Source organism: Anabas testudineus, chromosome 11 (genome assembly GCF_900324465.2).
Source record: "Anabas testudineus chromosome 11, fAnaTes1.2, whole genome shotgun sequence".
NCBI lineage: Eukaryota > Metazoa > Chordata > Actinopteri > Anabantiformes > Anabantidae > Anabas > Anabas testudineus.
In genome coordinates this window covers 7,611,063-7,635,392 of record NC_046620.1, presented here as the reverse complement: position 1 = coordinate 7,635,392, position 24,330 = coordinate 7,611,063, and the positions used below count along the sequence as shown (strand labels likewise).

Here is a 24,330-nt window from a genome sequence, read left to right as displayed (position 1 = left end):
ACAGAGGGGAACAACTTTTATGAGTCACATATAAAGAAGTCACAGCATAACGTGTCCTGTCTGTGTCTTTTTTGAGTTTCTACGGCTTAAAGCAGGAGTGGGTGCAGCAAATTTTCAAAATAAATATACATTTTTCCCATGCAGACTTTTATCATGTACTAAACAGCTAAAGGATATCTTATCTCAAAACTAACTGCAGAGGGATGACTGAGGTCTTGTGACTCTGTGCGTGCACTTGAACGGCTTACAGCAGATTTGTTTTTGTATTCCTGCTGGTGCCCACCAATGCTGTTAGTCATGTGAAATGTCACTGCAGCCACACCCAGAAACCAGACAACCACCATTCCCTCTGTCACCACATAAAATCTCCCAAAACATTCAAACACACACACACAGACACACAGACACTACTGACTCTATGTGGCAGGAATGCAGAACTAATAAAACAAAGGACAGGAGTATGAAAAGAAAATAGAAGTTTATTGAGTATTCTGAATCCTGCTCACCCATCCACAGTAGCAGAAAGACAACAACAACACAGACAAACATTAGTTAAAATCTGGACACATAAATACCATCATTTCTCTTGTATTATGAAATCCAAAGAACAAAATATTCCAGTCACACCAAAGAAAACAGGAGGAGTGAGAGGAGGGCAACTGACAATCTGCTTGACTACAACAAAAACTGTCGGCTGGTGGCGAGTCTCGAATCCTGAACATAAATAATGAGACGGTGCTGTGGAGACAGCAGTAGCATCAGTGCAGTGGTGGTGTAAGCTGAAGGAATTAGACTGTCTAAATTCCTCTGTCTCCGAGTCTCCTCCTCGATCTTCACAGGAATAGTTTAACATTTTGGTGCAGAATTACTTTCTAGAGAGTTAGAAGACCGATAATGTACCACTCTCCTATGTGTTATATGTGAAGGAGCATCCAGCAGCTGTTAGCTTGATTTAACTTAGCAAACAGAAAACCCAGCTCGCTAACAAAATCCACCTAAATTCATTGGCGCCCATCTCAATCTCTAACACGTTGACTGTCATTTTACTTGTGGGTTTTTGTGTGAATTAACACAGGAAAACCCCAATTCTGGTGTCACTGCAAACTGGAGTATAAGCTGTCCATAAATCGGGAAATTTGTGTTTCTACACTTAAGTTACTGTAAAAATGAACAAATGTGATCCACTGTGTGAATGGCGAGTTCAGGACGGTCAAGATTTCCCATGGTACATGTTGTCTGCTCGATAAGAAACGTTACAAAACCTGAAGAATCACAACAACACGTGGCGTAATGCTGCAGAATTATCACTGGTTACAACTGACTGATGACGTATATCCTGCACAAAATGTTGTGTCGCTTAACACTTCTAAATAAATAAACGTGAAAGTCTGACAGACTTCAGGGTGAGACAGGCCATCTGTTTCCTCAGCTGCTAGCGGTAGCTACATTTACTGTTCAGCTATCCAGTAAGTGTTAAGAGTGGTCTCATCTGGTCTTCCCCTGACAAGTACGTTTGTTTCTCAAAATGTCAAAGTATTTCTTTGGGGGAGATGAAGCTACAAAGGAATGGGAAAGGGCTGACAATACAATCACAGCCAATTAAAGCTGCTGCTCCAGGGAGACAGGTGTCCAAGAAAAAATTAAACAAAACAAACTAAACAAAACAAAACTATAGCACAGATTATATTCTCACTTAGCTTCCAACACAGACAGCTTTTTGACACACACACAAACACGCACACACACAGACAGCAGGAGAAAAGACACAGGCTAGTTACAATTGTCTGAATTGTCTATTAGTTATATTTATTTCTAATGTAAAAAGAAATAAAAACAAAATGCTCATGCCTCTTGAAAATTAAAACAATCTGAGTGTCTTTCCTGCATCTTAAGGCGAATTGAACACAATGCTTTGGGTAACGACACCACAAAACATCCGACAGACCAAATTTCACAAACGAGTGATACAGAAAAACATCAGTTGCCTTAGTCCAAACTGTCTCTGTGAGTGCCAGCCTGAGTGTACATGCACTGGGGGGGTGATAGGAAAAAGGAGCTTCAAATGACAGCAGGGTTTACCACCTCCTGTACCCAAACGGTGCCAAATACAGAACAAATGCAGAGCTCGAGGTGAAAACCAACTCAGCCATTGCACTTCTTCAACTCTTCATCTAAGAGCTCCTTTCTACGTGGAAAAAGGTCCCTGTACCTTTCAATCAAAGGATGTCTCATCAGTGTGCTGTAATGTGAGTGAACTGTGGCCACCACACAGAGCTCCTGTATTGTTCAGTTTCCTCTTACTTCACCTCCTGTTTTTGGCACTGATGAGTTCGGTAAGGTACGTGCAAGGAATCCCAAGTGTGTGGATGCATTGACGTATTTGTGTGTGTGTGTGTGTGTGTGTGTATGTATTTTGATTACGGTCATGGCTGTGCCAACAAATCTTTACACTTTGTTTTCATTTGTCCTAATCTAAACCAAAATAATACAGTCTTCAGGGTAGGGAGGGGGCATCTGAAAGTTTGTAAAATGCAGGTGTCCCCTCCCTTCAGATGATAATTCTTTCCTGCCTTCTCTTTCTACGAATCCTTCTCCACCTCCGGCCTGCAGGCTCTAACGGATGGCCTTGACTGGGCTCTTGAAGCTGGAGGCAGCTTGCAGCTGCAGCTGGTAGGCCATGGGGTGGATCTTGAACCCATACAGCCTATAAGAAGCAGAAATTGGCAAACGTGTGAGCTTTTCTTTTGGTTACTGTTTACACTGGTTAACAAACATGACAAAAAGTCTAAAGCAACATAAAAAAGGCAAATGTGACCTTTCAATTCATTCTGGTCAGACAAGAGTGAAGCATCACTGTGATATCCAACATTAAGCCTATAAATACACATTTATTAGTCCCTTCTACAGATTTATTACAGGAACCTGTCCAGGTTAAATATTACTACAGTTTTGGCCTAAAGTAGCAGACAAGTTTAACTTGCTTACTAACCTTGGGACAAACTGGTTGGCGGGCCTCTTGGGCCTGTACTCAGGATGAACCATGAAGAGCATGTGGGGGAAACCAGTGCCAAAATAAGCTCCATCTGTGTGGTGGTGCCTGGAGGATTTAGGTGTGTAGACATCCATGCATTTAGGGCAGTACAGCTTCACCATGGCTTCCCCTGGGATGTCTGACAGACCTGTAGAGGCAGAGGAGGAACAGAGGAAGGAAGAAACTGGTTAAGATATTAACTTAAATTAATGTAAGATACCGAAAGCATCTACCGTGCTAAGATTTAATTTATAGTAATACTTCTTTTAGAGGACAGATTTTTCAAAGACAGTCGTATTTGGTGGCTTTTAAAGCTAAAGAAATAAACTCGTATGCGTGTAACAAAATAGAGGACAGTGTTTCAAAGTAACTACAAAGATAACAATGAATGTGGTTTTACGTGCACTTGGTTAAGATGGGTACAATTAACTCTCTCGAGTAAGCTGTCGTCTTAACTGTCAAGTAGGTGAAAACCCTGGTTAGACTGACAGACACCAGATTACTACAGAGTTTGCAAATGCACTGATGACTCTTGAATTATCATAAGTAGTATTTTATATATTTAATTTGAATAGTTACCTATTGGAAGCATTGGCTGGTTCTCACAATAGACACGGGGGCAATAGCCAAAATCTCCCTGCTGATATTTCTCCAACTGCAAAGCAGAAAAAAGGACAAATGTGTTAAATAATAATAGAAAAAATAATTTAAAATATTAAGAAGAAGCAAAGGACTTTCATTTAACAACCGTCCACATTCTGATAAACTGCCCATGTGCAACAGCATTGAGATCTCTATATTATGAGAAAATGCATCAGGGGATTGTTTTTTATAATATTTCTACAGGAAAGATCACAAGATGTATTGTACATCAAACCTGCATATTCAGTTGCATCTTAATCTGCAATTACATGCATGATTTAGTCAAGTTTGATCAATGTGATAAGAGTAAGACAGGATGAGGTACAAACCACTAACCACTGTCTGTGTTATTCTCTTAAGAACACAGACTTCCTGGTACCTTAGCCAGGAAGTAATAAAAAAAAATATATATATATATATATATATATATAAAAAACTAAAGAAATTAAAGAATTAGAACAAGAATATTCCCCAGAATCAATAATGAGAAAGACATTCAAGATGTTTGCTTGACTTCAAGGATGCACAAAATGTGTTTTCTAGTACAGCTGAATCTAAACTTCACTTTTTAAGGGGTATATTCAGTTTAGGATTCATAAGGTAGGGCTCTGTCGTCCAGCTAGATTACATGTCAGTAGCGATGGCAGTGGTAGTGTGGAGCTGCTCTTTCACTTTGCACTTTTCACTGTATTTTCAATAAACCAGGCAATATGGTGTAAATCTGTATGCAGAATAGTAAAAATTAACCTTCCAAAATAATGCTGTTCCCATCTTTTTCAGCTTTTTGCATAGTCTGTCACTGTGCTGTTTTTCCAGCTTTAGAAATCCATGCCTTTTGCAAATCACATGTGTTATGTGATTGTACAATTGCCATTTTGTACATCCTCAATGTTTTCCTGTTTTTTTATACAGCTGCTCATTTCTACATGGGTGTGTTTTAATGGAAAATAGCCTTGGACAAATCTTCCTGTTATTGTTCTATAAAGAAAAGGCAGTGGCACCATCAAAGGGTGAAATCTGATGCTGCATTATAAATTAAAACCTATGTTTAAAATCACCTTAACCTTATATAACCTCTTATATAACCTCAATTATAAATGCAACTGTAGATGTACTGACCTGGTTAAACTGTTACTTGTTATTGTGTAAAACTACTGTTTCTTAGTAAATAATTTAGAAATTAAATTATATAGACATAATCATTGTAACCAAGTCCAACTTAGTTCAATTTTCCATCATTAAACAAAAATCCGGGAAAGGGTTAGGGTCATCCCTTTTTACTGAATACATTATGTCAGCAGTGTTTGAACAAATGATTTTCATCTCATACTGTGTAAATTTCACATTGAGGGAAAACCCATCTTCTCTAATGGAGACAAGAGAGGGTGATTCTGCTGACGCCTACCATTTGTGCGATGCCTCGGTTAGTGAGGATGTAGCGTGCGTGGATGAGGCCATACAGCATCTCAGCAGCCTGCTCAATCAGGTCACTCTGATTGGGATTGTCCTCCAGCTCCTCATCTAAAGAGCGCACAGAGTGAACAGAGAGTGTTGTTAGTGTCTGCTTTACTTTTGCATGTTAAAAGCTGTGCCAGGAAAGATTTTCAAAATGCCAGGGAATACCACAATACATCAGGGAGTCTATTCTTAGCTATTTTTCCATTTTAAAAGAACAGCACAAAATAGCTGTCTGAAGAGAAAAAGATGGAGTCTAAAGAAAGGAAAAGCTGCACTGCGGGGTGCTACGTTATGTGTAATCATCTGACAAGAGGATAAGCAACTTGCACAGCAGCTAAGCAAATAAATTATCTAAAGATTATTTAAACAAATTAATTTGTAAGATGAAATGTTCTGAGTTTGACAACATACAGATGAGAAAATTAAAAGTACAACACAAGTCAGAAGAACACATGCGTCTTATTTAATCCTACCTCCTGATCTTTATTAAACATACAAAATAATAATAATACTACTCATGTTTTAAAGCTGTTTAAGGGTTCTCTGATGAGGTTTGACATGTTCTGTCTCACCTCTAGACAATTATCCTGCTAAGTAGTGAGTGCTTCTAACAATATATATTGTATATATACAGCATTTAGATCTAAGATCACCAACTAGTGTTTATTCCTATTTGAGAATATGGAGGCATAATATACAGACCTGGTTCAAGATCCAGGATCATGTCTAGGGCCTGGCGGTAGTGGGGAACCTGCTCATTAAGCCCTGTCAGGTTGAACTTGTCCTGGATATAGTCTTCATCCACCTGTCATTAAAGAAACCACATAAGAAAACTGATTATTCATTAAGATCTAGATGCAACTATTAAATGAAAGATTATAATATTCAATATATTATAAAATTTCATCTTTAAAACAGTTACTGCTCTAATACCACTTTTAAGGTATGGAGTTGTTAGTATGGTTTACAGCTAGACTAATTTGTTATTAAACAAATATTCAGACATTTATGATCCATTTAGTCTTGCCATGTTATTGAAACAATGTTTAAAAAACAAATTCAATGGATAGTAGAAACCTTTCTTATCGACTTATACAGAGAAATTTGAAGACATAAAAATACAATTAATTTATTCACATATAAAGTTGAAATCTATAGAGAGGATGTAAATTCAATGATGGTACATTAATGCCTCTCTCCCCTGCACCAGCTTTGACTTTAAATGGTTTGTATTTGTAATACGTTATTGAAGACACCTGAATAAATCAAGCTTTTCAAGTTCTGTATAGGTTAGTATAAGTACAGACTTGGAGATTTCATAGTTCTGCATAAAAAAACAAGTTCTGCATTCATTTTGAACACCTCACCTCACAGAAAAATTCATTCCCCCTTAGTCCACAAAACCAGGAGATCCATGACACTTCCTCTGAACTGCTCATGTCTGCAGCCTGTAGAGAAGAGGTGAAACTAAATCAATCAACGTTAATCAGTTAATTATCTTTTTTTTTTAAAGTAAAGCCCATATAGTAATGTCAACAATACTGGCAAGACAGTAAAATAATAAAATAATAGTTTTTCCTGTTTACATAAGTTACATTTGTTGATGAAATGTACAAATCTATAGGTGGGTGCCTGGGATACTAAACCTTCAACCTCTATAAATACGATTTGGTGCCAGTTTATACATTCAGTTAGGCGGGTTATTTTTCATTATATTCTCAATATTGTCCAAATCCATGTGAAAATGGCAACACTTTGTCATGACTGGAGAAAACTGGCCGTTTCAACAAGGTTAGCTTAAAGCTAACCTAACTAACTACGGTTAGCTTGCGTTATCCTCTGGATACGGTTATTTAGAAAACGTACAGTTACAAAAGACTAACAGTTCCGATATGCCTACAAGAGTATGTCGTCTTTTGGACACATTCAACCCTAAAGGTATGTTATAGTCTTATGCGAGCGACTACAAATATTAATGTATATATATCCAGCGTTAGGGCGCTAAGCTAACTCCTGCTAGCGAGCTAAATGAAATCCAACATGGCGCACGGTCCAAAAATAGGCCTCACGACAAACATCAGCTGTTTTCAAAGCGCCTTAAATTTCTACAACTTTAAGTCCCAACACGGTTATATGAAGAATTCAGCCAACTCACCTGCCTTTTAGCTTTTATTCTCCAGAAAAACAAGAGAGATCACAGATTTAGCACTCTCACCGGTGTAAATAAGATGGACACCACCTCCCGGTTCACCCCGTCGGTTACGTTCTTCCACTTCCTCCCGTGGTAGTGAGCAGCGGCGCCGATGCTGCCTCTCACTGGTCATTTAGGGTATTACATGTTCTTCCAAAGGCGCTATCAGGTGTATTTCTACACATTATTATTAAAAATAATAACATGTTTTTGGCTAAATCCAGCTTTGTGAACGTGTCACTGCGAGCTCTGTGTTATTAGTGACTGTGTGACACGGTCAACCACCAGATCCTCCTTTCTACACTGTCTGATTTGGGCATCACTTCAGTTCCCTCAGTTCTACTTGTCTGGACGTAACTTAATATCTTGTCAGGGGCAGGTTTCTAACTTTCTAACTCTCGCTGCCTCTCCACTGGCATGTCCTGGACTCAGTTTTTAGTACTCTACTCCTCCACATGGCTTTTTCTATCATTGCTATGTTGACGACACACAGCTCTTCCTGTCCTTTCCACCAGATGACTCCACTCTCTCATTACTCTGTCTCGCCGATATCACTGCTTGGATGAGAGAGAGGCATCTTCAGCTCAACTTCTGTAAGACAGAAGAATTTCTCGTCTTCCCAGCCAGACTTTCAATAAAACACAACATCAGCATCAACATAGTGTCCACTATGATTGTTCTCACCAAGTCTGCATGAAACCTGGGGGTGATCATTGATGATCAACTGAGCTTTACCAACCACACCTCCTGTGTCTCAAGGACATGCAGATCTTCCCTTTTCAACATCAGGCAGATTAGACCCTACCTCACTGCTACTGCAGTGTCTTACTGACGGGGTTACCAGCTGCACCATCAAACCCCTCCAGATGATCCAAAATCCAGCAGCACATCTAATTTAAATCACCAAAACAGAACACAACACACCATTTTTTTTTTTAGATCTCTGCACTGGCTTCCTGTAGCAGCTTGCATCAGGTTCAAAGCCCTGACGCTTCCCTACAGAGTGGTCAGCTCAGCAGCACCTGCCTACCTGAACTCCCTCATCGTGTTCTAAAATCCCTCCCTTGCAATCTTCTGCTTCCCAAAGGTTTCTATGCATAACACTCACTAGTCACTTTGTTAGGTACACCTGTTTTGGCCACTTTACAGTGTGAGTGAATGAAGTGAACATTAGAAACTCCTTATAATGCAATGAAACCCAGTAGGATTGACCTCAGTAATATATACACACACAGTAGGATTATCACCTTTGTGATTTTTTCAACAAAAACTGAGAAATTCTGACCATGTAAAAGTAGAATTTACAGAGCTTCACAAATGCAATGAGCCTTTATTCCATCCATGATGTTAACTATTTTCTAATATTTTTAAAAGACAATAATCCCTTATCAAGAAATGAATCATTTAATTTCAGCCCTCTTGTAGAAAGGAGAAGACAGAGTCAAACACATTTAACTAACAACAATTAGCATTAAACCATTACTCTCAGTAGTTGCATTTGTGCTTTTTCTGTCATGACATTTCAGACATGCTCAAGTTTTCTGCATAATCCCCTTCAACTACCCAAGAAGAATGAGACAAGCGGTTTACATTTTCCATTAAATCAAAAGTAGTTTATTTAATTTTGCCTTCTCTGTATAACTTTATTATAATAAGACACTTCTCTGCTTGTACATTGCTCCCTTGAACTAAAAATGGCAACATTTGTTTGTGGGAATGTAAGTTGGGGTAGACAAAACTTAGATACATACCAATATACATACATGTGTGTATATTACGGTTCCAATAATAAAACCATAAATGCTAAAAACAATTTGCACCACTCCAGGTACCTTGGTAATGCTGGAAACATAGTACAATCTTTGAGTATTTTTTCTGGAATACACTACTTTTGTTTTCTTTTAACATGGGTACATACAATTATGCGCACATCAACATTAAGAGTTAAGGAAGGACGAAGGACTCTTTGAGCCAGTGTTATGTGCACAGCTATGAATGAATAAACCAGTAACAGGCAAGGCAAGCTGCACCCACGGGTGAGTGTTCATGCTGAAAGGAAGTCAGTGAAAAATAACATATGTCCAACTTCACTTGCCTGCTGAAAAATATATACTTAAATTACACGAAAAAAGGGTGAAGTTCTCCACTGCATGTTCTTCATTTGGATTAACATATACACACCGCTGAATGTATATATGTGGATGTATTTAAGAAACAGCAGAACTGTCTTAACAATATTGGTTAAATCAACTATGGGCAAACAAGGCAGAAAGTGCTTGCCATTCAAAGGTAACCCTCTGGTCCCCACCCCTTCCAGAGTAATTACATAGACACCGAAAAACGCACACGTGCTACACACATACACGCACACACACATATCATCAATGCCCTACTCACGACATCCCAGAGACGATCTTTCAAACGGTTGTCAGTAAACAAACCCCAACTTACAGCAGTGACAGAATTGATGCAGATGAAAAGTACTGATTCAGTTCAGCTTGGATGTTGTCTCTGGTCATTTTGCCATTTTATGTCTTTTATGTGTGATAAACTATGTTTACAAGTGTAATCCTACAACAATCCAATATTTACTCAACACTCCAGGTCAACATTATTTGGAAAACCGTGTGGTGAACTGTTGCAGGTGATTCGTATATCACCCGTTCAGTATAGTCTTGTAATGAATTAATTTGGGCTACTGGTTACCACTGTGTACTTAAACAGCCATTCTGAGAATGCACATTTTGAAAAATACTTCCTCAGACAAGGAGTTCTTGGTAATAGTCCTTCTTGGTGTGAGGAGTCTCTGCAAGAGCGCACTCCCGTCTGCTCTTGTTGATTGGTAGAAGGGATGTTCTAGTACAATACTCAGCTCTGTACTCTGGGCCCAGACAGAGTACCTGTCCTCTTGCATCACATGCACCTTGCTCAAAAACATTAACAGAAGGAGGAGAAGAAAAAAACAAAACAAAAAAAAACCAAAACAACAACCATGGATTTTTGTTATTCTACAAGGAGTGCTTATTAGAGCATGTTCAATTATCTACTGAAGCATAAATAGTTTTATGACAAACATTTTTCTTTTATGCCATCATGACCTACATTTTCATTAAACTCATTTCCCCCCCTAACAAGATCATCTTGATAGAGGAAAAAAGTGTCCACAAAAATGGAAGTCACGGCGGAAACAATGGTTATTAAAATAAAGCCATCGAGCTACCAATACAGTCTTCATCGGGTAAACAACACGTGAGAGTAAAACTATTGTCCTTTTTGATTTTTGCAGTGTGCAGAACGCCTGCAAATAAGAAGGATGCTACGATGACGGCAGAAAAAAAAAAAAAAATTATAAAAAAAGAACCAACTTAAAGCCAATGAAATGTCAGAGCAGGTCACCAACTTAAAGGGGGGAAAACACGCCATCTATCTGAACAAGAAGCTGAGACACTGATATTAAAGACAAATCAATGGAAGTGTAGGCGAGCACTGAGCAGTAGTACTTCAATGGATCTCATCACAGTAATTAGAGAGATACTTTACAGGAGACCAAAAAGTCAGCATAAGGAGAAATTGGGGGATTTAGTAAAAAGGTATTTTAATGACCTACTTTGTAGAAGAAAAAACACACACCCCTAACATTTTTCAGAGGCTGAAACTCAACTGAAATGATGCCAAAAAAAAACAAAACAAAAAAACAAAACCAGTAGACAAAGACAAAAACATTTTATGGTACATTTCTCGTTAAAAGATGAAGCTGCATTCTTTCCCTTTTGTGAGGGAAGTAATGCTGAACTGCACTACTGAATACCACCAAGGCCAAAGTGTGGTAGAAATATACACAGGTACATAAATATAAAAATTAGCCCAATCCAGACATTTTTGCCAACTTAATCCCACATTTTCATTTTGCACCCATGACTGTGTTCGTAAAGATGTCACATTTGTGCTTGTAAATGTGAGTGTGTGTGGAGCTCTGTGTGAATGCTGACGTGCATCTGTTGCAGAATCACATGCTTGTCAAATCCAACTGGTGTTACTGAGGGCAGGTAAAAAGGCGGGGGAAGGGGGTCATCTGATTAGAGAACAAGACTGAACAAACGGAGAAATTTACAATAACGGACGGTAGATAGTTGATTGGTGTAAGGGAAAAAGGTGGAGGCAGCTAAAGTTAATATGAATACCATCTCCATATGCTGTACAAAGCACTAATATGTTTAGGGATGCAAATGAAATGATGATCAAAAGGGATTAAGATGTAACAGGGTGGGTTTCAATGCGGGTGGTGTTCACTGGAAATGTTTGATCTATTCCATCACTTCCTATTTTTTGGAGAGGGCCAATTGCCACGCTTCTCCCCACGGTTGCCACCTCCATTACCTGGCCCGCCCGAGCCACCACCAGGAGGACCACGTGGACCTCTGCCCCCACCTCCCCCTCCACCTCCTCCTCCTGTGTTCACCCTCCGGTTCTGTCGGTCCATGCCAGGACGCTGGCTTGAGAAGCTTCTTTTATTCGCTGAGGGCTCTTTCCCTGTCATGTCTCGTTCAACCACACCTCCGCCCCCGCTGCCACCTCCTCCCCTTCCCAGGTGATGATGATGGTGAGAGGAAAAGGACTTCCCCCCTCCTCCTTCCCTGTCTCTGAACTCTGTGAAGTCGCTGCTTTCAGAGGCAGTCTCCCACTCCTCATTGGCCTGGTCCGAGTTCTGGTTGGTGAAATCAGGGGACTTTGCTCCATGGCTGTGGTGGTGCTGGGGGTGGGTTGGCCCAGTATTGCCTTGGTTGTAGTGGTGATGGTGGTGACTGTTTGCATTACCAAGATGCCCGCCACCACTGTTGTTGGTTGTTAGTGTGGCGTTGTGGTTAGCATTCTGGGCATTACCCGACACGTGGGCAGAGAGGGGGGGACCATTACTGTCCTGAACTGAATTTAGGGAGGGAGAGGAGGGCCTTCGACCTCCTATAACCCCGACACCTCCATTGATTCGTGCAGCATTTTCTCTCTCCTTCAGTCTCCGGAAGCGGGGTGGCTTGTCCTGCTGGTGCTGGGAACGCCCATGACGGCGACGTCTAGGGGGTCGCTCAAATCCACTAGGAGGGAAACCACGGTTAGTGGGAAGCGGGAGCGCATTTGGCCCTGCAGAATTTGACGAAGCATTGTTTGACACTTGTTGGGTCACGACCCCTCCATTTTCAGAGGAACTTAGAGTGGCAGGAGTTGTAGCGGGTAAAGAAGGCTGAGGGGGACTGGTCCCCTGAGTTTGAATTGTGTCAGCTATCTTGTCCTTCTTCTCTCCACCATTTCCTCCCCGGCCTAGGTCTTTGGGCCCAGGGGTTTGTGGTGGACCTTGCTGCTTCCGGGCTGAGGCTGATGATTTGGAGGACCCACCGTGAGAGCCTGAGCTGGGTCCAACGCGATGTCCTCCAGGTGGTCCTCCAACATTGCCACTACTCCTGTATACGTTCCCCCCTCCACTACCCCCACCCCTGCCCCTTCTAGAGGGCACACCCCTAGGAGTGAAGACCCGGGTTTGGGAACCTCTAGGTGGTACAGATGACATGTTTCCACTGCCAGAGGCATTGGCATTATCTGTGCCATTTTTGGTGTTTGGTTTCTGGTGGTCTTCCTTGTCTGAGTGAACAAGGTCACTTGCACCGCTCTCACTGCCAGTCTCTGAGCCTCTCTCCCTCCTTCTCTTGGGGATTTCTTCATACTCTGAACCCTCACTGCGGGTTTCACTTCGGTTCCTGGCCCTGGCTGGATTATGCTGGGACCGATCCTGACCGTGTCTGACACTGCCTCCCTCACCCTTGGACTCCTGTTGGTGGCCACCACCAACAGATGAGCGGTAGTCTCTGCCACTCCTGCCACCCATTCTGCCGCGACTGCCTCCAGTGGGCCCAGCACTGGCTGTGTAGGTGCCCCGATAACCACGACCCCGACCGTAGAACTCTCCCCCTCGTCCACGACTGCCTCTGCTGCCTTTGTCAGAGACCCCATGGTGATGAGAGGTACTGCCTCCTCTTTCAAAAGAGCGTTCTCTGTCCTTCCTGGAGGAAGATCCCGAAAATCCTGAAGTGGAATCTGCATCTTTGGGTCCTCTACCTGACCCTCCACTTACTCCTCCTGAGGATCGTTCTTTTCCTCCATTTCTGGGTTTGACTGTCTGGGCAGGCTCATCTTTAGCTGGAGCTGATGTGTTTTGAGAGATGGATGAGGCATCCTGCTTCATGGAGGCCGGATGCCCACCTTCTTGCTCTTTATCTTTCCCAAAGCCTGGATTTGATTTTTCTACTCCATCAACTTCCCCTCCTTCTCTCTTCATCTCCTTCAGAACTGGCTTCTTAATAGGGCCCAGCTCTCTTGTTAGCATTTGTGCCTCCTACCTGGTTGGAGGGTTTGTGGTCTGAAGGAGGGTTTGACGAGTCCTCACCTCCACGGGAATTATTCCCACCTCCTGCATTGTTGGCCCTCCTGCCGTGAGAGGAGCCCCCACCTGTACTGCTGCTGCCAGGGCGTGGGCCCCACTGGGTCTCTGTCTTGTGCTCCCGCCCCCCTCTTTGGTTTGATTTAGGGTGGGGATGTTGCTGCTGCTGAGACTGAGTATGACTGCCATGTTGAGAGGAAGGTGAAGTAGAGGTCATAGAGGAATGGGGAACACATGCTGGGCCTGTTTTCTCCTGTTTCACATGACTGTTACTGACAGCATTGCCACTGCCTCTTTCACCAAGACTGTGTCCCAAACCAGCTTCACCCTCTCTCTGTGATGGGTGATGATGTAGGGCAGCTGCAACACTTCCATCTTCCCTTGCAGAAGAAGAGGAGGAGGAAGAAGAGCAGGAAGATGAGAGGGAAGGTTGGTTGAGTGGAGGAGAGGAGTCAGTCTTTTTAGCAGACGCCTCAACAACCCTGTCACGACTGTTCTCTGGCTTATGGGGGTGTAGAGGGAAGTGAGGCTGCTGAGGGTGATGGCTGTGATGGTGGTGGAGGTGAGAGTTGCTCTCTACAGGGAGGTCTGCACAGCCATTGCGATCAAAGTGAGGGTGTGGGGCTCCCCATAACTGGCCTTGCTGAGATCCTCGGGGAGGCCCTTCATCCTGGTGGGTGAAGCTGTGTGGCTGGTTTCCCCTGTCACCTGCCCGCTGCTGCTGCTGATGGGGCGGAATCCTTGCACCCTGGTCAGGGAAGTTGCTGTAGTTGCCCCTGCCACTCATATAATGATGAGGGTGGTGGTTGCCTCCCTGGGAACCAACTTGAGTGCCAACAGGAGGTGGTGTCTGATTTGAGTTGGGCTGCTGAATAGGTCCCAAACCACCTTCTCTCATACGGTGCGGAGGAGTATCACTCCTAAGACAAAGACAAAAAGCATGGAAAATGGAAAATAAATAAACTAAATTAAAATAGTCAGCTACATAATACTTTTCTTCTTAGAGATTTAAAGGATTACAACATTGTTCTGAGTACAATGTTGCAAAAAAAAGAAAAAAAAGAAAAAGAAAGTAGAAATGAAAATAAAAAGATAACTGAACCTAAATTCTAAGAATTCTGAAGCCAAACATATCTAACACCTGGCCTATGTAGCACTTAAATCCAAAAAATGACTTGGGTATTCATACCTGGGCCCTTTAGCAACATCATCATCATCCAATGCCTGCTTCTGCCTCAGTGGGGAGGTCAGCCCACGACCCTCCCCTCCACCAGGGAATACTTCTGGCCCCCAGGCCAGCTTAGGATCCATAGGGGGGGTCCCACGGTGAGGGTGTCCTGGATGCTGCTGCCTGTCAAAGGGGTCTGAACCAGAACCCCCTGAATCAGACCGCTCGCGTCCAATAAGCCCTGCGACGACGAAGGGAAAAAAACAAACAAACAAACAAAAACATGTAAACCGATTATTTGACATGATTTGATTTCTGTTGTTAAAATGCAAAAGCAATTTTGTGGATTAAACTACTTAAATCACTTCCTGGTCTGTAAGCTATTGCACTAAACCAACATACATCTGTTCTGTAATGTGTCAGTACTGTGTTGTTTATTACCTAATCACTGTGCCTTTATGAAATTCACTCACCAGATGGGTGCATTCCAGCTGAATAGTAGTCCATGGGTGGAGGGCGTCCCTGCATCATGCGAGGGTCCATGTATGGCATCATCATCCAGCGAGGGTCAAAATTCATTGGCAGGGGTGGAGGTCGAACCATACTGCTAGGCTGATACAGCGGCCCTCCCTGTTTAGGTCCAGGCCCTGGTTGGGGTGTTGAACCTGGTGAAGGACCCTGTGGCGGCTGCGGCTGGGGGGACAGCTGGCTTTGCGATGCCTGGCTGTGTTGCTGCTGCTGTTGCTGTTGCTGCTGCCACTGCTGCTGCTGCTTCAGGAGCTGCTCCTAATGAGAAATACATGTAAGAATTATAGCATTTAGGATTAATAAGGATAAATAAGAGACCCGTATATAAGGACATGCCAGCATTGGTGACCAAATACATTCCTCCTTTAGCAAACCCCCACCTGCTGCTGCCTCTGAAATCTGGGTGGAAGAGACTTCTGGTACTTTGAGTAACCTTGGCCAGGAGGACCACTAGCTTGACGACCTGTTCCCCCTCCAATATTCTCAATTTTCACTGGGTCGACTGATCTTTCACTTGCACTGCCTGCTCGAACATGAGGACCACCTATGGTCTCTTCCTTACTCTCTCCTGGTAAAGGTACGTCCAGCGTGGGCTGCTGTGGTTGAGACACAGTTGGCTGGGAACACTGTTGAGCATCTGAGACAATAAAGAGCGTTGAATTAGAGGTCACAATCAAGCTTGTCAACTGCCTTGATAAACATATCAGGTGATCTGGCATATCAGAACAGTTATCAATGATCATGTGTATCTGAAAAACTCACCTGCATTGGAGTCATAGCTGCTGTTGCTATTGGCTCGCTGTTTGTCGCCAAGTCCAGGACCAAGCCCTGGCTGGACAGCCAGCAAAGGAGGTTCATCAGGATCCACGCAGGGGGATGAAGGCTGGCTGATGTTAGGTGAGGAGGCTGAAACAGATGGACTAGGGCTTCCTGCTGTGGCAGCTGTAGAATTTCCATCCAGGCTGGGGGTTTTACTGCCACCACCAACTCCAATAGTGCTTCCTTGCTGCTGCTGCTTCTCATCCAGCCTCTTTAGCTTCTCAGCACAGGCTGCACGTCTTTCTTCCTCCATCCTACGTTCTTCCTCTTCACGGCGGCGCCGGGCTCTCTCCACCGCAGCAGAGATCTCAGAGGAGGACTGCTTCCTGCGCTGACGCCAAGTCTCATCCTCATCATCCCCCTGGGCCCCATGGACCAGTAGGCCCGACTGGGAAGGAGGGGTGGGACCTCCTGCTGCAGCCGGATGCTGGACAGGGACAGGTTTACCAGGGCCTAGATTTGCACCTTGGTTTTGGGGCCGGTCCTAAACAGTAACAATATATTTGATTCTTAATTATACAATTTTAACACTAGAACAGATAATACTGCAAATTACAAATGATTACATCAACTATAACTGAACTCAAGAGGCAAAAAGTAAACTTAAAAACTAAAGATGACTTATCTATAAGACCTGTGGGCGATGGATGAGATAATGAGAGAAATGATTTGTCTATGATGCCCTATCCAGATGGCTACCTGTCGGTAAAAGGAGTAAGGCCCTTGTCCGAGGAGCGGCCCAGGTGGGGGGGAGGGCTGCTCCCGGGGACCACCCAATCCAGGCCTGCGCCCCTGTATGCAGGCAGACACAGTTAGCCATGCTCTGCCAGCATAATCTACACTGACAAAAAACATAGACATACTAACATTTCTCTGCCCACAAATAAGTCTTCTTTTGACAGTATGCACCGGCTGTCCTGTGCCCTCAAACATTTGGATTTTCTCTGTACAACTTCAGCTGTCTGAGCAACACCTTGTTGCTGATGTTTAACAAGCTACCTGGTAGTTGGATGGTGCTCCCTGCCCCCCCCCAGCCACTGCCTCCCTCCTCGGCCCATCCTGGCTTGCTGGAGGGAGGTTGGCGACCATTGTCAGCATTAGAGGGAGGGGTGCGGCGGGTGTCTCCACCACTGTCTGAGGGTCGAGAGCGAGAGGTTGCAGGTGGGGCATCCTGGGACCTTGGCTGCTCACTGTGGAAAAGAAAACTACATGTTTTACTGACTTAACTGGTATAATATTGTCATTTTAAGCCAAAAAGGGCTTTTGGGGTAGTTTAAAGAAGTATTATATAAATTACGCCACATACTGCAAGTCATTCTTGCTCTCGGATCTCTCTTCTTCTGCTTCTTCTTCTCCTTCATCATCACTGAACTTCAACTTGGCAGAATAATCAATTTCCTCATGAGCCCCTTTTAAAATAAAACAAAATGGAAGAGAACTAAACACGAGAACCATGCCTGTACCATTAATTTAGTCCATTTGCACATTATTTATCATCAAGATCAACTTCCTCCCCTAAAGCTGGATGTAGTGGCTGTAACACTATGTATAGTCTGTCTTTTTGCCTTAACGGACCTTATTTACATTTAAGTTGTATTTTTGTGAATGAAGTTAATCTAACCTGCCCAGCCTTCGTCTCCGTCATGGTCCAGCTCATCAAGCTCCTTAAGGTCATCCTGCTTTAGGATTGAGGGACGCTTTACCACCTCTCCCCCTGCATCACGTGGGCCTCCCTGAGGCCGGCTGTCAGGACCCTGTACATGAGAGAACCTGAAAGAGAGAAAAATGTTATTTGTTGACAATTGAAATTAAGAACAAATGTGAAACCTCAAAGCCCATGCAGTTTTGACCAATTACATGCCAGCTCAACTGTACTGAGTAAGCTTTAATTTTATTAAAAAAATTTAGCACAATAGCTTCACAACAGATTTTAGCAAGAAGAATACCTTGGAGCAGGGCCTTCCCCAGGTGGTGGGTACCTGTACGGGCCCTGAGGGCCATAGGGGGATGGAAAGGGCAGATAAGGAGGATACATCTGAAAAAAAAAAAAAAAAAACACAGGTGAGATTCAGATACCAGTTATTTTATACTCAGGAAACGAGAAAATAAAAAGGAAACTTACGAAGGGAGGCATGATGCCTCGGTATGGGGGAAACCCAGGCCCGACAGGAGGCTGGGGCAGGGGCAAGGCGGGGCTGCCTGCAGGAGGGTTTCTAGGTGGCCCGTGGGTCTGGGAGTTTGGAGGGGGGACCCCTGCTGCCCCATCCATCACCAATGCCCCACCAGTGCCACCCTCTGCTGCTCCCTCCCCAGACAGGGTGGGTGCCAGGGCTCGGCCCCCACCATCCCGCCAACTTGTTACGTCTAAGAACAATAAAGTTTACAGGCTTTAATGGAACAAGTTTAGCAGTTTAAGATAAAAAAGAACACATAAATATTATGTACAATCCTGTTATACATTTTAACAATACCAAGACAAAAGCACGCCTCCTAAAAACAGCTTTGTGGGAATCACTCACTCTGGGGGCGGAGGCTTGGTCCGGGCCCATACCACTGATCTGCAGTGCCCTGTTCTCTGCCAGCTTTGTCCTGGTCGCCAGCTGCCTGCAGGGTGGGAAATTCCTCGCGAGAGAATGGCGACGGTTGGTTTGATCCCTTTCCACCTACACAAAGGGAGGACAAGGATTAGACAATTGTTTTCAGGTTACCACATGTGCGTACCAGAAAGCTCAATCCAACACATGTTTGAGAGATATAAAAAGGAAGACTCACCATCCCCTTGTGTTCCATGTGTAACACTGGCCTGTGCCCAGGACCTTGCCCCTACGGCCTGGGTTGATGCGGGGGCCAGAGCCTAAAGAGAGAACAAACACAATTACCATAAAATGCATGTCAAGTGTGGCCATTATAACCTTTGAGTACATTACCTCAGAAAATGAATGTGATTTATTTGTGTACCTCTGAAGCTGGCGGGGTTCTCGAGCGGGTCGGTGCAGGTATCTGTGAAGCCACAGGCTGCTGCGATTCCGGCTGCGGTGCTGACAATGCATCGGTACTGAGAGAGAGAGAAAAAGAGTCATATACATGAAGAATAGATATAAAAAAAATAAAATTAAAAAATAAATAAATAAATAAAAACGAGGAAACAGCCAATAGCTAAGGGCCGCAAAAAGTCACTTCTCATGGTGACATTCACATAAGTTTCAACTGTTTCACTATTTGGAGCATCTCTAAAAGACACAAGACCAAATTGCTGGTGTGATAGATTGGATCCATTTACCTCTTTGGGTCTGCTGGTTCCTGTTTGCTTGCCCATCCTGTGCCGTCTTTGGGAACGAGCGAGACGTTGGGATCGTTGCCTTTGTTCTCTGCCTTCAGACTGGGCAGGTTGGCAGGGGGTGGCATACGCCGTGCGGAGGCAACTTTACCAAGAGACTGTAGGCCATGGCGGGGGGGAACTGATATGTGAAATAGAAAGGTAGTCATTAGCACAGATGGACCGCTGAAACCTGAAACAAATGAAACCCACGGGGTGCAAGGACCCACTGGATGACAGGGACTGCATTTGCTGAGTATACAATTAAGATGCTGAACAACCAACAAACCTAGGGACTTGATAGTTTCAGACTCTGATGAATATGGATTAGGAAAAGCTTCTAGATGTTATTAAAGACATTCAGCATACATACTTCAGTTCATACAGAAGTATTAGGATATTGATGCGCACAGAAGCATGGAAAAGCCTTCTGATTCTAAAAAAGTGAAGCTCTGCTGAATATCAATCCCTCATTTGTTTCCTTGAGGCTATGAAAAACCACAGCAGTGCATGGCCTCTGTGTGTGTGTGTGTGTGTGTGGGGGGGGGGGGGGGTGGGGGGGGGGGCTGCTTAGATCTAGTGGGAAGCTTCTGAATAAAACATAGGAAAGCACAGAAGTCAAACACCTTCCACAAGCAAGCCTCTGTCTCAGGCCGGGATCAGTAGCTCCAGGGCTCAGTTGACAAGTCAAGCCTCAAGAGCCATTCATCCCCCATCTCATGCATAATTTCTTTCTATATGTCTATAAAGGCAATATTTGTTTTTTCTGTGCATGAAATGTGTACATGTCTAGAAATGACGGTGGTAAACATCTTAGAATTTTATTGACAGTATCAGGAAAATCAAATTGGCAGGCAGTTTAAGAGATGCAGCATGTTATGCACTCCCTGTACTGGAAATCCGTACCACAGCTATTAAAGAGACAATAGGCTAATGCATCAAAGTTGAAGTATGTGGTGGCAAGAGATGCACTGCAGAACAGTCAGGAACTTTTAATGACAACACAAACGAGTAACCCGACTGTAAGTAAGCAGATATTTACACTACAACTGATAAATTATACAATAAGCTGTACAAACGAAACAAAATTTTACATTTTAAAAACTTTTGTCCTGGGAAGAGAACCTAGATACTCACCAACAGGCTTTTGTGTTTCAAGGCTCTTTCCTTTGTATGTATCAAACAAGTTGAGAGACGCATACTTGGTTTTGCCTTCCTTCCCCTTTGCAGTTTGCCCAGAGCGCTCTGACATTGCGCTGTCCGCTCATTGAGTATGGTGAGCCCTGAGACTGGTGGAGAAAGAGAAAGCATAAGAGATCTGATACCAGCTATACACAGAAAATGAGAGTAGAAGTGCTGATAGTACAATCATTCATATCATACAACTAACACAAAGAAACTGCCTCACAAATCAAAATATCCCCAATGATGTGGCACAACTTTTACAACTGTGACTCTGTTGGATGGGTGGTATGATTGAACAAGAGACAAGAAAATGTGGTATTCACAAAAACATCATCACATAACAGGCAGTTCTGTGATCCTTGATATATTACATATTAATTCATGACATGCAACAGCACATGAGAGAGAAACATAAAGGGCAAACACATCATAAAAGCAGGGGTTTCTGCTACTTCACCGGTGTAGCAGTCTCACTTTTTCTCAGCATACTAAAGCTAACTAGTAAAATTACTGGTGATCCATTTGTCATGTCAATTGTAGTCGTTTGTCTCAAAACTGAAATATTACAGCCAAGATCAACCAGTCATATTGTTTCAAATATTTTTTTTTTATTAATGTACTAATAATATAAAGGTACAATACACTTTTCATACTTGCATACGTAAAATACCTTAAATAAACCTTAAGAAATACTTGTATATTTTATGTATGTATGTATATTTTAAAGACAGTGTTGGTGGCATTCAATATTTACCAAAACCAAAGACATTTTGGTCACTAGACAACTCTAGCACACTCAGACAGAGGGATGTTCAACAACTTTACAATAATATGCAAATTATCCACCAACAAAACCAAATAATGGAGCTGGGGAAAGGCAAAAAGGCTGCCAGACAATATTACAATAGATGACATCTCACATTTCCAAAACTGAAAGCCAACCAACCTAAGCATCCTGTTGCAGGAATTTGACAAGTCAGACAAGTAACAAGTTGTTTCACAGGCTTTTCCACATGACTTCTAACACATAAAACAACATTTTTTTTTATGTTTGCACTAAAGACCAATTTTTCCACAATAATGATAAAGCAAGTTAACCTAAAATACACAAATAAATCAAGATACGTGTTGATCTCAGGCTCAACTACATAAGGCTGGTTGGTACATAAAGGGTTTTGACATAGTTTTTTGGGGATGACACACATTCATCTGAGCCTTCCACACTGTCTTCACTATTAACCTACTGCTGTACCCTCCCGATCACATAAATCTAATTCAGACACAACTAAAACTTGGTCCGGTGTGTAAGGTGTACATACATTTATGCAGCATTTGTCTGAATAAATGCTTTTTAGCTGGTGTACATGTACTGGAACAACTTTTGTTTTTTTTAAGATAGCTCATCTTTACACATGTGTTTTAGAAGGACAAATCCAGCATTATGCTAGTACAACATAAACTTTAATGCGAGTAGACCTAGTACACGACATGATTAAACACCTCATCACAGGAGACACTGTGCAAAAGAAAAAAGCAGAACCATGGTTTCTACGGCAACACATTATAAATGATATTCCTCTATGTCTTGCTTTGAGACAGTGTTGGCTCCATGGCAACTGCCAGGCCTTTAGCTTGAACTCATTTTACTGTACATCAATAAAACACACTGTGCTAACATATGTTCAATTCAAAATGCTTGGACTGTATTCAGCAGGTTAAACTGGTGCCCACACTCCCATTATGCACAATTACTCAGAACAGATGATTCAACAGAAGAGTGTTATACTACAAACAACAGTTTTTTTTATTAACTAGCAGTAAGATGATATGAGCCAATCCAAATGGTCCTTGACTTTAACAATTTATGAGCTAAACATAGGCTTTAAGCAGACTCACTCTTAATATCCTGTATCTTAATGACCCATGTACGTTTCAATTAATAAAAATAATGGCATGCCAAGTCGTGACATCTTCATCTGATTAAGAAGTCTACCAAGTGCATGGCTACAGCGAGCTCTCAACAACAATGTGACGGACAGTAGAGTAGCCATGTTTAATCCAACAGGGATAAATTAACACACACACGGATCCAACTGCCTTCTACTGTGCACTAATATTCTGTGTAACTACTAAATGTATTATTTCTGCAATGCACACTCAATTACTGCAGGGAAAAAAAAAACCCCAATCACAAACATAGGGTTCCACATGATGACTACTGGGCAGCAACACTACACAGTGCTTCAACAGCCAGATGAGATTAGAAAATTAGGTCGTGGGATGGCTGGTCAACTGCATGTTGTGTGGGGATTAACGGGGGCCAGCAGCTACGCTACCGAACCTGCATCAACGATAACCACAAAGGGGCCTTGTAAAGCTAAAATATAATGATCAACACGGACTACCTTACCTATACACGATTATATTTGGGCAAAATCAACAAATACGAAATTAGCAAACGCAATTATAGTATCACATATGTAAACCACAAACTGCTGAAACGACAGATGTGTTTATTGTAGTGCTAACTGAGCTAGCACAGGGCCTCTATGTTCGTGTTGGGAGGGGGACTGCGTTCATGTTTCATAATGCATTTTCAACACCGTGCGGTAACATGAATTTACTCACACTCCAACTCTCCTACTTGCTATGTTTTGAATCGCCCACTGACATCACGACTAGGGCCGTTTATCAAACAGTGTTATCCATCTGTCGTTCGTATGAGACACAACATAACGCACAAAAAAAGATTTTATTAGGAGACCAAAACAAAATGGCGGTGGAGACAGGCCCGATGCATATTAAAGTTAACACAATTATACAGCCCATTTTAGACAAAGCCAACGTAACAACATGCTGCTAAAGTTTCAATACACTGTCCATTGGACAATGTGCGGTTAAATGTCCCTCAAATTAATACATCGAATCGATAGCCATTTTTTTCCAGAGACCAATGTAAGTAAAACTGACGCTGCGTTAGCTGAAGCTACACGACTGACGCTAACCTTAGCTTCACAGTCGAACAGCCTACGTTAACGTTTATCAGCATTTTTCAAGCTACTAGAAAACGTCAACAATCAAACGCCATCAAATATTTTAAACTAACTTAGTGGCTAGTATGAATTTAAAACTACGGCACGGTTATTCACAACACTAGCAGGCATAATCCTTAGCTATAACAAACGCTAGCAAACAGCAACCAAGCTAGGCTAACGGACTTAGCAACCCCATAACGTTAGTTAGCTAGCAACCACGACTAAAATGAAACTGTGCCCATACCAAATATTATTCAGGGTAAGCGAAGCCTGTGTCCAAGTGTAATGGTGGTCATTTTAGCTCAACATATAATAACTGTTCTGTGTTATCTTAAAATATGCAAAATACACCAGCCACTGACCTGGTCTTGTCCCGACTTGTCTCGATGTTCTATCGCAGAATGAGGTTAACGTTAGCGTTAGCTAGCTATGCTATCACGTAGTTAGCTTTCTAGTCTGTGACCCAGCTAGCAGAGCAACGTCTTGCCTAGTCAAACACATACAAATCTTTGCAGCCACTCAATCGCCCT

At 42.7% G+C, this 24,330-nt stretch overlaps 2 protein-coding genes across 3 annotated transcripts; both read right to left on the bottom strand.

Annotated features, from left to right (window-relative positions):
• Positions 1-459: 459 nt before the first annotated feature.
• On the bottom strand, positions 460-7,399 carry csnk2b (casein kinase 2, beta polypeptide). Of its 2 annotated transcripts, none has more exons than XM_026348580.1 (7): positions 7,287-7,399; positions 6,499-6,579; positions 5,834-5,936; positions 5,079-5,194; positions 3,611-3,686; positions 2,990-3,179; positions 460-2,704 (listed from the first exon to the last, which is right to left on the bottom strand). In XM_026348580.1, exons 2-7 carry the CDS (start codon positions 6,568-6,570, stop codon positions 2,614-2,616), a joined length of 648 nt encoding a protein of 215 aa, XP_026204365.1. In that variant the 5' UTR covers positions 6,571-6,579; positions 7,287-7,399; the 3' UTR covers positions 460-2,613. The 2 variants fall into 2 exon arrangements, with proteins under 2 accessions (XP_026204365.1, XP_026204367.1); XM_026348582.1 differs by having other exon boundaries at positions 7,291-7,398.
• A 1,508-nt stretch (positions 7,400-8,907) lies between these two features.
• prrc2a (proline-rich coiled-coil 2A) lies at positions 8,908-24,330 on the bottom strand. Its single transcript, XM_026347371.1, is given in 19 exon segments — positions 8,908-13,677; positions 13,679-14,669; positions 14,939-15,158; positions 15,391-15,703; positions 15,826-16,082; positions 16,208-16,748; positions 16,964-17,056; positions 17,264-17,293; positions 17,295-17,454; positions 17,571-17,673; positions 17,886-18,034; positions 18,211-18,299; positions 18,387-18,628; positions 18,784-18,927; positions 19,037-19,118; positions 19,223-19,319; positions 19,545-19,722; positions 20,718-20,869; positions 24,163-24,330. Coding segments are annotated over 18 exon segments (5,847 nt in total). The 5' UTR covers positions 20,833-20,869; positions 24,163-24,330; the 3' UTR covers positions 8,908-11,634.